This window comes from Chrysochloris asiatica, unplaced genomic scaffold (assembly GCF_000296735.1).
Source record: "Chrysochloris asiatica unplaced genomic scaffold, ChrAsi1.0 scaffold00330, whole genome shotgun sequence".
NCBI lineage: Eukaryota > Metazoa > Chordata > Mammalia > Afrosoricida > Chrysochloridae > Chrysochloris > Chrysochloris asiatica.
In genome coordinates, this window is record NW_006408848.1 from 39529 (window position 1) to 56380 (window position 16852).

General features: G+C 39.6%; 1 protein-coding gene across 1 annotated transcript in view; it reads right to left on the reverse strand.

Annotated features, from left to right (window-relative positions):
* Positions 1-3578, reverse strand: part of NREP (neuronal regeneration related protein) — a 10195-nt gene extending 6617 nt beyond the window's left edge. The window contains exons 1-2 of the mRNA XM_006875518.1: positions 3429-3578; positions 1908-1979 (exon numbers count right to left, since the gene is read on the reverse strand). Coding sequence (XP_006875580.1) covers positions 1908-1979; positions 3429-3578 — 222 coding nt within the window. The remainder of the gene's footprint in view (positions 1-1907; positions 1980-3428) is intronic.
* Between the last annotated feature and the right edge of the window lie 13274 nt (positions 3579-16852).

A 16852-nucleotide genomic window follows, 5' to 3' on the forward strand; every position in this document is an offset into this window, starting at 1 on the left:
TGATGCTTTCTGTATCACTCAGTATTTTGCCCATGTTGTTGTTGTTGTTGTTGTGATGTGCCATGGACTCGGTTCTGACTAATAGTGACCTTGTACAAGGTTTCTGAAGCTGTAAATCTTTACGGGAGCAGAAAGCCTCATCTTTCTCCTGCAGAAGAGCTGGTAGTTTCGAACTGCAGACCGTGAGGTTCCCAGCTTGATTCGTAACCACTACGTTACCTATTGCAAGTCAAGGTTTGAATTTTTTTTCTTCAGTTCTTTCAGATTGAGAAATGCTGAGCATGTTCTTCCCTTTCAGGTTTCTAACTCCATGTCATTGCACATTTCATTAAAATATTTGACTTTTGTCTTCTGGGGCTGCCCTTAGAAATCTTCTGTTCAGCTCTTTTGACTTTTTCATCCCTTCCATTTGCTTTAGCATCTCTATGTTGGACAGCAAGTTTCAGAGTCTCTTCTGACATCTATTTTAGTCTTTTCTTTCTTTCCTGTCTTTTTAATAACCTTTTGCTTTATTCTTGTAGGACGTCCTTGATTTCTTCCCAAACTCTTCTGACTTACAGTCATTAGTGTCTAATGTACCAAATCTGTTCTTGAGAGGGTCTGTAAATTTAGGTGGGATATGTTAAAGATCATACTTTGGCTCTCATGTGCTTGTTTTAATTTTCTTCAGCTACCTCCTCAGTTTGCATATGAGCAGTTGGTGGTCTATTCCACAGTCTGTCCCTGGCTTTGTTTTGACTGATTATATATTGCACTTTTAAACCATCTCTTCCCACAAATGTAGTCAGTTTGATTACTGTGTATTCCCCCCGTTAAGATCATTGTGTATAGTCATTTTTGATGTTTTTTATAAAAGGTATTTGCAATGAAGATGCCATTGGTCTTGAAACATCCTATTGTGCATTCTCCACCATAATTTCTATTCCAAGACCATATTTTCCAACAACCAATTCTTCCTCTTTGTTTCTAACCGCTGCATTACAATCACCAGTAATTATAAATACATCTTGATTATAAATTTGATAAATTTAAGACAGAAGAAGTTGGTAGAATTCTTCTACTTCATCATCACTGGCTTTAGTGGTTGGCACTTAAAATTGAATAATAATGGTAGCAACTGGTTTTCTTTGTAGGCATATGGGTATTATTCTATCACAGAAAACATCGTACTTCAAGATAGAACTTGAAATGTTCTTTTTGATGAGTGCAACACCATTCCTTTTCAACTTGTCATTCCAGGCATAGTAAGCCATGTTGTCAAATTCAAATGGCCAATACCAGTCCTTTTCAGCTCACTAATGCCTAGGATACTGATGTTTATGCATTCCATTTAATTTCTGGCAACTTCCAATTTTCCTACAGGAATACTTCCTACATTCCATGCTCTGATTATTAATATGTGTTTGCAGCTGTTTCTTCTCATTGGCAGACAAAGATTTCAAATGCTTTACTCCATCACATAATCATGGTCAATCCTACTTGAGGAATCAGCTTTTCTCAAGTTGTATTTCAAGGGCAACATGCAAGCTACCACAGTACAACAAAGTAACAGTCAAGTGGTGGTGATTGTAGTGATCCTGGCTTTTTCTTTTTTGTTGTTATTTTCCATAATGTTTATTGGATCCCTAGTGTGCCTGTTCTGCTGTGCATAGGGTCGCTATGAATTGGTACCGACTCGATGGCACCTAACAAAAACAACAACAGTGTGCCTGTAGGTTACCCTGGACTGGTACCTATAAGGTCACCAGTTCAAACTCACTAACCACCCAAGGAAACCCTATTCAGAATCTCTGTGAGTTGAAACTGACTTGACAGCACACAATATTAAAATAAGAAAAAATAAGTCTGATTCCCAAAAAGTTGTTTCTGATTTGAAACGTGCTAAAAATGGTAGCTAAGGGTCTTACCTTGTGAAGCCTTCCCTCCATGTTGTTTGGAAATGGCTCTTTATTGACCCAGACCAACAGGTCTGGGTACACCTGTAGAAACATAAACGCACACATATAGAGTCAAAACAGGACCTACTGTGAAATCTCATTAGGTCAGTTTAATGGAGCTCAATTCTTTCAGTGTTCAGTCGCTTATTTTCTAATTGCAATGAAGGGTGCTCAAAAAGCCCATAAACACTAATAATATTCAAATTGTTAGTATGCATCTTTATGTACACTGCACTCAGGAGAGTTTTACCTCAGTGCCTTCCAAGTCTAAGTCCAAGAGGGCAGATACCATTCAATGCTATCTTTAACAGACAAGGTAGCAGTTTCTTCATGGCATGTCTGACTGAGCAAATTAAGTCATTGTGACGGCCTAACTTTCTAGGCAAAACCCCTTTGCCATCTGTGGATTCTGATCTGCTCTGTAGGACTTTCGTAACTGTAATATTAATGGAAGCAGATTCATCAGGCTTTTCTTCTGAGGTGCAGCCTGGTGAGTTCAAAACACCGAACCTGTAAATTAACAGACAAATGCAAACCATTTGAACTGTGTAAGAACCTCTTCTACATATCCTTGTAAAACTCTCTATTTGTGAAATAAGTGAGTCATTCACCCATCAAAGGCCATTAGGGCTAATTGTGATAATTTATTAGAAGCCTAAGGTTATGCACAAAGCATAAGGAAAAGGAAACAGCAGTCCAGTCTCCCCTGAGTCCACAAGGCCACCCACCAACAACACACTCCACCCAGCAGCCTGATAGCAGTGCCATTAACATATGGGGGGCAGGGAGATGGGCAGCATTTGTCATGAATGATTCATAAAACACTAGCTGATGGTTTCAGGAGTGGGGGAGCTGAAGAGAGTGAGTGGAACTGAGTAACTTTCCTTTAAATATACAAAAGGTTATTATCATAAGAATGTGTTTGGCCAGCTGTTCTCCATTTAAAGACAAGAGTTGGGGAATGGAGTTAAATTGCAACTACAGATTTAGGTCAGCTATAAGGAAAAACTTGGCATACGAATTGTTAAATTACTAAAAGAATTTAGAGGGAAAACTGTGAAATCTTCTTTAAGAAATTTAGAAACAGAATCCAACAACCATCTGTCAAGGCTAATTCCTGTTTAACACAGTCCTGCTTGAAGGGAGGAGGGATGCAGTGAGATAAATTTTTTTTTTTCCAGATTTGATTCTCTAAATTCTGTAAGTAAGCTTCACACTTAATAATGATTCAGAGTCACATCTCAACATGAGATCAAACTGACACCAGGAACTCAAAAGGTTAGATAGGAAGTTTGGGGGTCCATACATTTATGTTAACGTAAGGAACAATTTAGAAAAGTAGTGTGAGAATGGTTATACAACCAGAAGAATGTAATCAATGTCACTGAATTTTGCATGTAAAAAATTTTTAATTGGTGTATGTCTGATAACGTATATTCTCTACAAGAAAGAAAAAATATTTTTAAAACAAAAAAAATTAAACATACCTACCTCACTAATAAATGAATGAACAGACTTAGATGCCATTTTTGCTTTTGAAAACACTGGAGAAGGTAGTCTGATCATTAGGTTAACTGCAGTGTTTTCTTGTGTTAACTGCAGTGTTTTCTTGTATGTGTTAATTGATGTCTTTTGTCCCATTTGGTCAAGAGGTCTGAAGAAGACAACATGGTGGCTGTGTTGACTCTTTAGGGTAATCTAATAGTCTATTGCAGTAACATTTAATCTTACCAACTCATGGCAACCCTATATGGGGTTTCTAAGTCTCATCTTTCTCCCACAGAGCTACTGGAGGGTTTGAACTGCCAACCTGTGGTTAGCAGCCCAGCACCTAACCCAGAGCACCACCAATCACATCCCAATTAGCAAAACATTCATTATCTATCTCTTCACGGTTGACTGTGAGCTGGTCTTTCTCTCATTACACTATTGAGGAAATTGAAACTCAAAAAGAAGGTCTAATGACTTGCCCAAAGTATAGGTAAGACTGGAACTTAAAATCAGACTTCTAAATTTTATACTTCAATTTTTTCTTCTATAGTGCTGCCCTTGCAACATGTAGGAGACAAATCACCTGTTACCTCTCCTTCAAATTGACATCAGTCAACAGCATCCTGTAATTGCTGAAATGATTTTCTCACTCTGTCCTGCATCTACTATTCTTGGCCATGTGGTTCCCCTTACAGCAAACACCTTTCTTTCCCACAGATTTCCCTCCTCAGTACTGCTCCTTTTGGGAAAATTCCACCATTTCCCTGCTTTGGGACATTCCTTTTAGTCAAGAGGTAAAGAAAACAAAATTACCATCTAAAATACACAGGGGCTCTTCAGAGCTTAAAATAAAGTCTGAGTACACAATATCCTTGTTTGGGCTTAACTTTAGAAGACACCAGATTTGGGTGACTGTAAATATACTTTATATACTTGTAAATAAAAAGATTACATTTCTGTTAATCTTATAAACATGTTTTAAGTACAATTAAAAATACTGATGAGAAAATTGTGTAGGGAACCAAAAATGTTGATAAAAATACATGTAGAAACTCGGTAAGCACAAATCTACTGTCACTTAGTCACTCTGTGTTGTTATTGTTGTTCAGTGCTGTAGAACCAATTCCAACCCACAGGGACTCTGTATAGGGTTTCCGAGTAGCAGCTGGTGAGCTTGAACTGCTGACCTTGCAGTTCAAACAGCTTTGCAATATGGTGCATTAACCCACAGCGCCACACCAGGAATCTATTTGTTATTGTTAGGTGCCATAAAGTCGGTACCGACTCACAGTGACCCTATGCACAGCAGAATGAAACACTGCCCGATCCTGGGCTAACCTCACTACAGTTGCCACGCTTCAGTCCATCGATGCTGCCACTTGGCCAATCCATCTCGTTGAGGGTCTTCTTCTTTTTCTCTGACTCTCCACCTTACCAATGACTGGTCCCTCCTGACAATATGTCTGAAGTATGAGAGACAAAATTTGGCCACCTTGACCTCCAAGGAACACTCTGGCTGGACTTATTTCAATACAGATCTGTTGGTTCTATGGGCAGCCCATGGCACTTTCAATATTCTCCTCCAACATCATAACTCAAAAGCATAAATTCTTCTACGATCTTCCTTAGTCACTATCCAGCTTTCGCATGCATATGAGGTTATTGAAAATACCATGGCTTGGGTCAGGCACACCTTAGTCCTCAAGCTGACATCTTTGCTCTACACACTTTAAAAACGGTCTTGTGCAGCAGATTTGCCTAATGCAATACGTTGTTTGATTTCTTGACTGCTGCTTCCATGAGTGTTGATAGTTGATCCAAAAAGAATGAAGTCCTCAACAACTTCAATTGTTTCTTTGTTAATAAGAATGCTGTTTATTGGTCCACTGGTGAGGATTTTTGTTTTCTTTAAAATGAGATGCAATCCACAATGAAGGCTGTGCCCTTTAATCTTCATCAGTAAATGTTTTAAGTCTTCTTCACTTTCAGCAAGCATGGTTGTATCATCTGCATATCGCAGGTTGTTAATGAGTCTTCCTCCAATCGTGATGTCACGTTTTTCTCCATAGAACCCAGCTTCTTGGACTATTTGTTCAACATACAAGTTGAATAAGTGTGGTGAAAGAATATAACCTTATCATACACCTTTCTTAATTTTAAACGATTCAGCATTTCCATGTTCTGTTTGAACAACTGCCTCTTGGTCTAGGTACAGATTCTTCAGGAACACAATTACGTGCTCTGGAGCATTCATACTTCTCAATGTTGTCCACAATCGAAAGCCTTTGCATAGTCAATAAAGCACAGGTAAACATCTTTCTGATATTCTCTGCTTTCAGCCAAGATCCATCGGACATCAGCAATGATATCCCTCATTCCATGGTCTCTTCTGAATCTGGCTTGAACCTCTGGAAGTTCTCTGTCAATGTATGCTTGCAGCCATTTCTGTATTACCTTTAGTAAAACTTTACTCACATGGGCTATCAAAAAGTTTGTCTGATGATTTCTCCATTCTGTTGGGTCACCTCTTTTTGGAATGGGCACAAATACGGATCTCTTCCAATCAGTCAGCCAGATAGCTGTCTTCCAAATTTCTGGGCAGAGATGAGTGAGTGCCTCCTGTGCTGCCTCACTTTCTTGAAAGATTTCAAGCTGTATTCCATCAATTCCTGGTGCCTTGTTCTTTGCCAATTCCTTCATTGCACCTTGGACTTCCTCCTCCAATATCATTGGCTCTTGATCATATGCTACCTCTTGAAATGGTTGAATATTAACCATTTCCTTTTGGAACACTGACTCTGTGTATTCCTTATATCTTCTTTTGATGCTTTCTTCATTCAATAATACGCTCAGAGAATCCTTCAATAGAAAGTCGAGGCTTGAATTCTTTCTTCAGTGCCCCCAGCTTGAGAAGTGCTGAGTGTGTTCTTCCTTTTTGGTTTTCTGATTCCAGATCTTTGCACATTTTGTTGTAATATTTGGCTATATCTTCTTGAGCTGATCTTTGAAATTTTCTATTCAGCTCTTGGACTGCCTCATTTCTTCCATTTGCTTTATCATCTTTATGCTGGAGAGCAAGTTTCAGCGTGTCCTCTGACATCCATTTTGACCTTTTCCTTCTTTCATGTCTTTTTAATGACTTTTTGCTTTCTTCATGTACAGTGTTCTTGATATCATCCCGCAACTCTTCTGGTTTTTGGTCTTTAGTGTTTATAGGACAGGGTAAAACTGCTCTCTAGGTTTCAGAGGCTCTAAATTTTTATGGAAGCTGACTGATTCATCATATTCTCAAGGATCAAATGGTGGGTTCAGATCACCAGCTTTTCAGTTAACAGCCCTATGTTTAATCCACTTATTTGGTGGTCTCATTTGTAAACACGTTGTTGTTGTAAGTTGTTGAGTCAATCCAATTCATAGCTACCCTGTATAGCATTTGTTGTCGTGAAGTGCTGTGGAGTTGGTTCCAACTCATAGTGACAAGGCTTTAAATTTCTATGGGAGCAAAAGGCCTCTTTCTCCTGCTGAACAACTGGTGGATTTGGACTACTGACGCTGAGATTGACAGCCCAATGTGTAGCCCACTGTGCCACCATGTATCCCGTGGTAGGCACATATTGTTGTGTTATGTGCCGTCAAGTTGGTTCTGATACATAGTGACCCTGTATAGGGTTTCCGAGAGTGGCTGGTGGATTTGAACCTCCAACCTTCCATTGCTTATCCTGAAGTGCCACACCAGGACACATGAAGTTATTAAAAGCAAAACCAAGTAAACATTATTTCTGTGTTCCTGTGCTTTTCTGGGAGTATTCCATTTTAACAAAATGGCATTGTTTTAGCATTTAATTTCTGGGTTTGGAGTCAAATACTAAAGCCACCCAAGTCCAGTTTGTGGGGGAAATAGCTTGTCTTTCAGAAATTATTACACTTGTCATTCTACCAAATTATTTTTCTAAGAACTTCCTTTTTGTTAAGAACAAAAGTCAATTATTTTCACCAAAGAACTCAGGAACATGAGTATCAGATAACATAACCCACAAGGAAGAAATCTTTCTCGCCTGCCTCAACCTCATTCCATTGAAACATTAATTTAGCCACAAATTGACCAAGCGATCTCTAATTAGGCTGTTTTTTTGTTGTTGTTGTTTTCAGCATTTGAATCATAAAGTAATCATTGTCTACAAAAAATGTCACTTTGACCTTGTTTCCTTTAGAATCACAACCTGAAGCCAAAAATGGTAGTGACAGAGAAAGAATTAATTACATTTTTGAAACCTAATTGGCCAGTCTCTAAGAACTCAGTTTATCCTTGGGCATAGTACCTGAGAGGACATTCAAACTTCATTTTTATCTTTCATACAGCTGGATTTGAAAAAAAAAGTTGTAGACTATTGGAAATAAATCCTATCTACATTATAGCTTTGTTCTTTCTTATAACTGTGGAATTTTGATACACTAAAATGAAGGGCTTAAACAACAAGATTTATTGACAATTATCCTCGTGCTCAAATGACTCAGACCTGACCTTTGGTGTTCTGCAAGTGCCTCAACTTTATCTAATTTCTTTTCCAGTGCTGGACATGGAAAAAGAGTAGTTATAAGTAACAATCATTGTCCTTCCTGTCAAAAGCCATCTTCATTTGTCTATAGTGTATATTGTTGATGTTGTTAAGTGCCGTCAAGTCGGTTCCGACTCACAACGACCCTGTACAGTGTTTCTGAGGTTGTAAATCTTTACTGGAGCAGAACACCTCATCTTTCTCCCGCGGAACAGCTGGTAATTTCGAACTGCTGAACATGTGGTTAGCAGCCGAATTCATAACCACTACGCTCCCAGAGCTCCTTATAGTGTATATGCTTGAGACATATTATTGACACCTTTGAGATGCTAAGAAATCCTTGTCAAATAGATTGCCTTCAGCTGGTATTTCTGCATAACAGTCAAGATTCCAGCTCAGGAAGTCATTTTTAAGTCTGAACATTTGAGCTTCTGATAGTTACTATCCAGGTTCTACTGCTGACGGTCAGGGACATAGTGCCACTTTTCAACATCAAATTTCTTACTACTGTTCATGCATTCATTCACTAAGAGTTCATTACACACCTGCAGTGTGCTGGACACTATTTTAGGTTCTTCAGATTGCTATAGGTGGAATATAGTTGCCTTCTAAGAGTTCACACTGAAAGAAGTCCTGATAGTGTAGTGGGTTACTAACTGCAAGGTCAGCAGTTCTAATCCACCAGCTGCTCCAAGTGAGAAAGATGAGGCTTTTTGCTCTCATAAAGATTTACAGCTTCAGAAACCCTATGGAGGGTTGTTATAAATCAGAACCAGCACACTGGAAGTCCAGGGGAGTAGGGGACATTAATTCATAAAATTAATTCTTTAAGTGTGCTTTAAGTGCAATAAAAAATTAAACAAGTGCGCAAGTTTGTCACACATTGGTGCTGTTAAGTGTCATCAAGTTGGTTCCAATTCATAGAAATCCTATGTACAGTAGACCAAAACCATGCCTGATCCTGCACCGTCCTCATAGTCGCTGCTATTTAAGCCCATTGCTGCAGTCACTTTCCAGTTTATCTCATTGAGGCTCTTTCTCTTTTTTGTGCAGACCCTCTGTTTACCAACCAGTGTCTCCTTTTCCAGGGTCCCTTTTAATAAGCCCAAAGTGAGACAAAACCTTGCTAAGGAGCATTCTGGCTATACTTCTTCCACCACAGATTTGTCTTTTGGCAGACCATAGTATATTCAATATTCTTTATCATACCATAATTTAAGTGTATCAATTATCCTTCTATGGTTATATATTGCCCAACTTCTGCAAGCACAGTACTACAGTATGACAAACTGACAGATAACAAATATAATAATGCTAGCATATGTACCAACACAATAAACAAAAGAAAACCAACATTTAGTTTAACATCCAGGAGTGCCGGAAACAGATAACAGAGGGAAAGGTGGTGACAGTCACAGATCAGGATAGTATATGATGGTTTGGGGATGCAAGTCAAGGGGAATAGAAAGTTGAGTGATGAGCTTCCATGTAGGAGAGCACCCCTGTGGCCAGGAGGTCTCACTGCAGCTCTCAGTGAATACAATAGTAACAACACAAATGTGACTCCAAAGTTTGTTGTGTCCTCAGTTTTCGAACTATTTCAGAAAATCAGGAGTAACAAATGATGAAGTGATTGAGACTTTTAAGTGCTGCTAAGTGAGTTACAAAACATAAATCTACTTCATTAGTTAACTACCTTCTCAGAAATCTGCCATGAAGCCTTGATCAGACCACAGTGTGTGTGAATTGATACACTGCATGGTTCAGTTGTAAATGGCCAGAAGAATAACCTGTAACATTAGTCTTTCTCTCCTTGGTGGGGTCCGATGTCCTTAAAGAATGCACCTCTACAGGCTTTTCTTGACTTACCAAGAGTAGATGCCCACCCTCTGCAAACAGAGAAGCTGATTAGGGCAACAGGTGTACAACTTGCATAATTAATTCTCTTTGAGCTGTAAAGGGGTATATTTCACAATATGTCTGCCAACTGTATAGTGTGTCTGCATGTGCACATGTTCTATTCTACATAATTAGCCAGTAAGATGTGAAACCCAGTCCTGTAATACAAGAAGAATTTATGCATATATACATGCACTGCCTATATACAAATGTTTTTTGAAATGGCACTATTAAGAACCTTCTTCAAAAGCCATGCTGCTCCCAGGTGTTGGTGCTCATGTGAGAGAGCAGAATGTAAAGTGAAACCATAAATGAGTTACAAGGATCATTTTCCTCTGAGCAGCATTACATCAAAGCTTAGATGGTGCCAAAAGATGATGCACTGAGCTTGTCTCTCTAGAGCCCAGTCTTAGAGATCAGCCTAATTCTGCGAACGCTGCTTAGAGATGAAGCACACAGTGATGGAAATGCATTCCAACTAGGCGACAAAAAGATAGACTCGGAACATTGGGCCATTTAGATGATACATGTAACCTCCGCACATTCTGGAACGCAGAATAAAAGTGTTAGTTAACGCCCAGATTGGCAAACATGCTGGTTTGGAAGCGAAATGAAACATGCACTGTCCTAATTTGAATACACACATGAAGCAGGAGTTGGCTGTGGTAACAATGTGTAATAACAGACCACTCCATAGGGCTTCATTTCTGCACCGCCTATTGTCATAAATGCCCTCCTGCTGGAAAGGAAAGGATAGCTTTTGTGGCTCTGTTGTATTACAACACCTGCGGACACTCAGTGTTTCCACAGCAGGGCAAGTCCATGTCATTACGTGCTGCCAAGTTGGCTCTATCACAGAGACCCTGTGTACAATAGAACGAAACATTGCCTGGTCCTGTGGCATCCTCACAATCTTTCCTGTGTTTGAGTCCATTGCTTCAATCACTCTGTGTCCATGTGGAAATAGAGGCAGAAAGACCACAGAGATTTCACTGTTTGTGAGACTACTGAGCGCTCACAAACTGGTTACGCCCATTGCATTAGCTTTGCTTCAGGTATATATGCAAGCTTTGGGCACAGAAAAATCACCATGGTATACTATTATGGAGCAGATAAAGTCTTGTCCATCATAATGTGTTAGGTAGGCAAGTGAATTATAACTCCCTACTCTGTGAGTTGGAGTCCTGGTGTGGGGCTGTAGGATAAGCACTAGACCCTAAGGTCAATGGTTCAAATCTACCAGTTGCTCCTCGGAAACCCTATACAGGGTCACTACTAGTCAGAACTGACTTAGCAACAACTCTGAGTGGGGGTGTATGAAGCAAGCTGTATGGATACTGATAGTAGACTCTTCTCAGTCCCCTCAGCTCATTGTAAAGCCCCCCTGAGAGGCCTGTGGTGAATGAGTGGGAACTGACTGCTGTGGAATTTTATTTCTAGGCTTCCACTAGGAGGGAGAGAAAAGAAAAGGAAGTCTTCTGGATGGCAACAAAATGAAAGTGTTTACTTGTGAAATGAATCATTGGCACAAAGAGCTTTCACAGTCACTCTGTTCCACAATATAATATTCTGTTTGTTGGGTCCGTGAATCTTTTTAAATGTGATTTCTAGGAACAACAGCAAAGACTTTCGAAGGGAACAACAAATCAAGTCAGTAGCACATCACAAAGGGTTATGGTTATCTGACTTTTCATTTTCATTACTATTTAAAACTGGTCACTGAGTCAGTTTTCAGGGCATTTACAGTAGATGATTTAAGGTGAGGAGAGGAGTAGCAGACGCTTAACTGCAATGCCATGAAACACAGAGATCGGTTGCAAACTCCACCTCTCGTCCCAGTCTCATTCCTTTCCAATAGTTTTGCTTAGCACAAAGCAATCCACCTAAAGACTCCATAAATAATCCAGAAAAGGGAGTTACTGATCGAGGAATTCTCAGATTTCTGCCAAGTCTCCCACCCCTGGGCTGGAGGTCAGCCTGGTACAGTAACCAGAGCCAACTTGTGGACTGGACTCAAGGAATTAAGTTCAACAATTCAGATCTTGACTTTTAATGGGTAATTTTCCTTTTCAGCAGTGAAGACAAAACAAAGTACAAATAGCTGATAAGAGCCCAAAGTAAACGAGGAGTAAAAAGCACAAGGATAAAGCCTGGAAACAAACCTCATAAGTAATATCTAAGAAATGACTTTCTAAACAAAGGGAGAAATTTTAAGCAGCTTTTAAAAATTCTCCTTAGAGATTATGCAGTTTGTGAGTGTACAATAAGAAAGTAAAGGCCATAATACATTTGCTCTTTTCAGCAGGAAAAAAACAAAACACTGGCCTTTGTTAACTTGCAGAAAAAAGGCCCCTCAGGCATTTCAGCACAGCATAAGCTTTCCCTTGCCCTACTGACCTCCACAAATATGTTAATCAAAATCTCTTACCTCCCTGGAATGGAACCAGAGTAAATATTTACATAGCACATCTGAGTTCTAAGTCTGGACCACCTAATTCTATTATATAAACTGGGTTTCATTTGTAATCAAGAAATTAGCAACAAACACTAAATCTGGCTATGTTTCTCCTGTTTTAAGATAAAAGAAACGGAAGGAAGGAGGGAGGAAAAAAGAAAGCCGGGAAGGAAGAAAAACAGCTTGAATACTAATGTTTTCCTATGCCCTGCATGCCAAACTGCAATTGTGAATTTCTGAAACTGTATTGTCTGCCATGAAGAACAGTAATGCTGTTGACTTTCTAATACTAGACATCTGGAGGAACAGGGCTTTTTCCAACCACATTCCTGTATTAATAGGAAACATCTAGACTTGCTTTTATTAGCTGGTTTGAATATTTTTAGGCATGTTGGGTTTTACCTTCAGATAACAATAATAAATCTAACTTCTAATCACCAATAATGCTCCTCCGCCCCCCTCCCCGCATCTTGTGTTATCCATGAAAGTCATATTAAAATTTTCCCATTACCAGTGGGAAAATAACTGGTCAAAATTCAAAAGATTTCGTTTGTTAAAATCCTCAGCCAAAGTTATTTATCTAGATATATGGATTTTGGGGTTTTTTTGGTCAGAATAGATGATGAGAAGCCAGTTGCTTTTGAAGAGTTTGTGGACATTTCAAAACATTTCCTCTTGTTGACATGTGACATGTACAAGACTGAGATTTCCAAAAAGTTCTGCATTTTCTCCCAAAGCGTTCATTTCCAAAGAAACTATTCACTCTTTCCATCAGTGTAACCTCTTCTGCTGGCAGCTGCAAATTCCTTAGCACTTAACAAAATCCGTTTCACAGTTCAATGCTTTACTTGTACCATCCAGGTCATTTAAAGACTGATATGGAGCTCTGGTAGTGTAGTGGTTACGAATCGGGCTGCGAACCTTAAGGTCAGCGGTTCGAAACTACCAGCCGCTCCGTGGGAGAAAGATGAGGCCTTCTACTCCCGTAAAGATTTACACCCTCGGAAACCCTGTACAGGGTCGCTATGGGTCGGAACCGACTCGACGGCACTTAACAACAACAACATCCTCTCAACAGCATAGTAACATACTAAACAGCATTATAACAGACCACTAAGTTAAGGGAAGAGTCCTGGTATGATGCTTCAGGATAAGCAGTAGACCACAAGGTTGATTTGAACAGTAAGGTCGGTGGTTCAAACCCACCAGCTGCTCCTCAGAAGTCCTCTACAAGGTAGCTGTGAGTCAGACCCGACTTGATGGCACTTAAAAACAAGTTAAGGAAATGTAGCCCTGATGTGGTGCTGTACAATAAGCACTGGACTGCTAACCACAAGGCTAGAGGTTCGAATTCACCAGCCACTCCTTGGAAACCTTATATAGAGTCACTATGCATTGGAATTGAGTCAAAGGCACTTGACAAAAACAACACTAAGGGAATGGGTGGTTTCTAGTTTGGCAGGATATAATTCAAATTGGTTTAAATCAAAGGTTATCTCATTATAATAAAAAGTGAAAAATAAAGACCTATCTGTATCAACAGGCTGTAAGTGCTCAAGTAAAAAAGAGGTCAGTCAGAGTGGTTTTCATCCTTTCTAGCTAGGGCTGGAGAAAGGACATGGGGATAAGGCTCTTGTTCAAGAGTGAGTAATGGTTATCATGATTGATTGCAACTGTAAAGATAGAGGTTTTGTAGCAAAAAGAGGGGTTGATCTTGTAGTCTAGGAGTGGAGGACCCTGGAACCATCAAGGGTGAAGAGCGGGAGTAGAGTTTGGAACCCTATTCAGAGAAGCAGAGACACCAGAGATGCAGGCAGAAATGATGATGTGGAGAGATGGAGCAGCTGGGGACTTTAGATTCATGGAGGGAGAGAGGCTGTGTGTTGGTGTCCAGGGGGCAGCCTTGCAGGTTATGCCCTTTGGGTGTTTGAGTGGTTATAGATTCCTGAGTGCTTCCGTGTACATCCAAAAAAAAAAAAAAAAAAAGAGGGAATGGAAGCAAATGCTGTTAAATGATGATGCATGGAGGGGATTATAATCTTTGTAATCAAACAAAATATGACAGGATGAGTGTAAAGCTTTTGTTCTCCCCTGTAAACTATCACTCAATTCACAGTAAAAACTTAAAAAAATAAATAAATAAAGGCCACTAAGAGGCTTCTGAAGGGCAGTGGTAGAATTCTTGACTTCCATGTGGGAGACCAGGATTAGATCCCTAGCAAATGAACCTCAAGCACAGACACTACTCATCTGTAGTTGGAGGCTTGTGTTTGACTGTTATGCTGAGAACGTTTCAGTGGAGCTTCCAGACTAAGACCGACTAAGAAGAAAGGCTTGGCAATTTATTTCCAAAAAATCAGTCAATGAAAACCCTATGGAGCATAGTTCTTCTTTGATCAGTACGGGGTCACCATGAGTCAGAGTTCACGCAACAGCAACTGGTTTCTTTATGTTGTTGTTACTTGCTGTTGAGTCAATTCTGACTCATCATGTGACCCCATATGTACAGAGTAGAACTGTTCCATAAGGCTTTCAAGACTGCAAACCTTTCGGAAGCAGATCACCAGGTCTGTCTTCCAAGGTGCCTCTGGATTGATTTAAACCATCAACTTTTCTGTTAGTAGTCCAGTGCTTAACCATTTTTGCTTTATCATATATACAAATGTATGTGTATGTATACAAGGTTCCTACTGATGCTATAGCTATAGTATAAACACTGACTTTCTAACTGCAAGGTTGGAAGTTCAAGACCACCGATCACTCCACTGGAGAAAGATGAGGCTGTCTGCTCTCATAAAGATTTACCATCTTGGAAACCCCACATAAGATCATTATGAGTTGGAATCAACTTAATAGCAGTGAGTTGGCTTGGTTTGGTATGATGTTAAGTGCCCTCAAGTAGATTTTCAACTCATAGTGACTCTATAGAGGGCTTTTGAGGAGTGACATGTGAGCTTGAACCACTGACCTTATGATTAGCAGTCCATAGCATATCCTACAGCCCACACCTGGACTTCTAGTTTAGTACGTATACATTTATATACTAGATATACTAAAGGAGCTCTGGTAGCATAGTGGTTACGAATCAGGCTGCTAACCACAAGGTCAGCAGTTTGAAACTACCAGCTGCTCAGCGGGAGAAAGATGAGGCTTTCTGATCCTGTAAAGACTTACAGCCTCGGAAACCCTGTACAGGGTGGCTATGAGTTGGAACCGACTCCACAGCATATAACAATAGAACAACAAGATGTACTAAGTTATCTCTCATAGTTTTGCAAGAATAAAGTGAGTCAGGCTTCAAAATAACAAAGTTCATGGAAAAATGGAATTAAAAGATAATGGAATTTTTTCCACGAAGTTTTTGAAGCCCCCTCGTGTTATGGTCCTCCACTTTAACAACATCAGCAAAAACATCATTTTAAAGATGAGGTTGCAGAGGGAGGAGCTGTCAGGGGACCTGCCCAAGGTCACGTAAACAAAAAACAGGGATGCCAAGACTCAAATCTATCCTTTCTGCTCATAGGATATATCTTCTGACTATGAAGGGTGGCCATTTCCCCAAAGTTACCAGAGTTCTGCATTGGAACATGTTTTCAATACTGATCTATATCACGGAAAGAGCTTAGCATTCTTGTGATGAAAATTAGATTTCTAACAACAATTGATCAGAGTGATTTTCATAAAGATATGCGTTATTCTGCTGCCAGTGTTTCCCAGTCGATGCCCTTCAAAGATAACTTTTACAAAAGTAAGTGCAGTTTGAAGACACAGAAGGGCTTACTCCCTAATGTCTGTGTGTTGTTATGGTCATTGAGGAAAGTCTAGTCTTAAAGCAGCAAATTTGGCTTGGTTGCATTAGGACTTTGGATCTAATTTAATCCAAGCAACACTGGTAATCATCGTTTTGTCTTACTCTAATTTTCCCTGGAAGGAAATGCTCAGCACAATACAAATATCTAACAATCACTTTAGCTAATTACAAAGGGCATTTGCTGAGGAACCAAATTGTTTTAATATGACCCCCAGATGAACTCTCAAACAGCTCCTTCTCAGACGGTTTACCCACGGAGAGTATAATTCAGAATCTCTTTCTCTTTCATCAAATGCATTTCAAATCATGTTGTCTGATCCTCTCTGCTTCTTGAAAATTTAGTCAATTTAAAACTGCTTAGCTAAAGGAAAGTTAAATTTTTATCTTTATTAATGATCTACAGATACAAAAACCATACACTGTATTAAAAAAAAAAAAGATTCTAACTGAAGAGGAAGAAAACAAACACTAGATCAAAGAGGCTAGTTTACAAAAAATACTAGGAATGGTAATTCATCAAGGAAATGTATTTAATCTGGTTCCATTTGGAAACTTTTCGTAAGTGTATTAAAAATGAAGACAGGAGAACAAACAAGATGGCGGATCGGGTGGACGTATAGCAGAGAGCTCCGCCAACAACAACACAGAATACCCAACCAAGCAGGCTCAGGGGATGATCCCAGAACTCTGAACCACATATAAA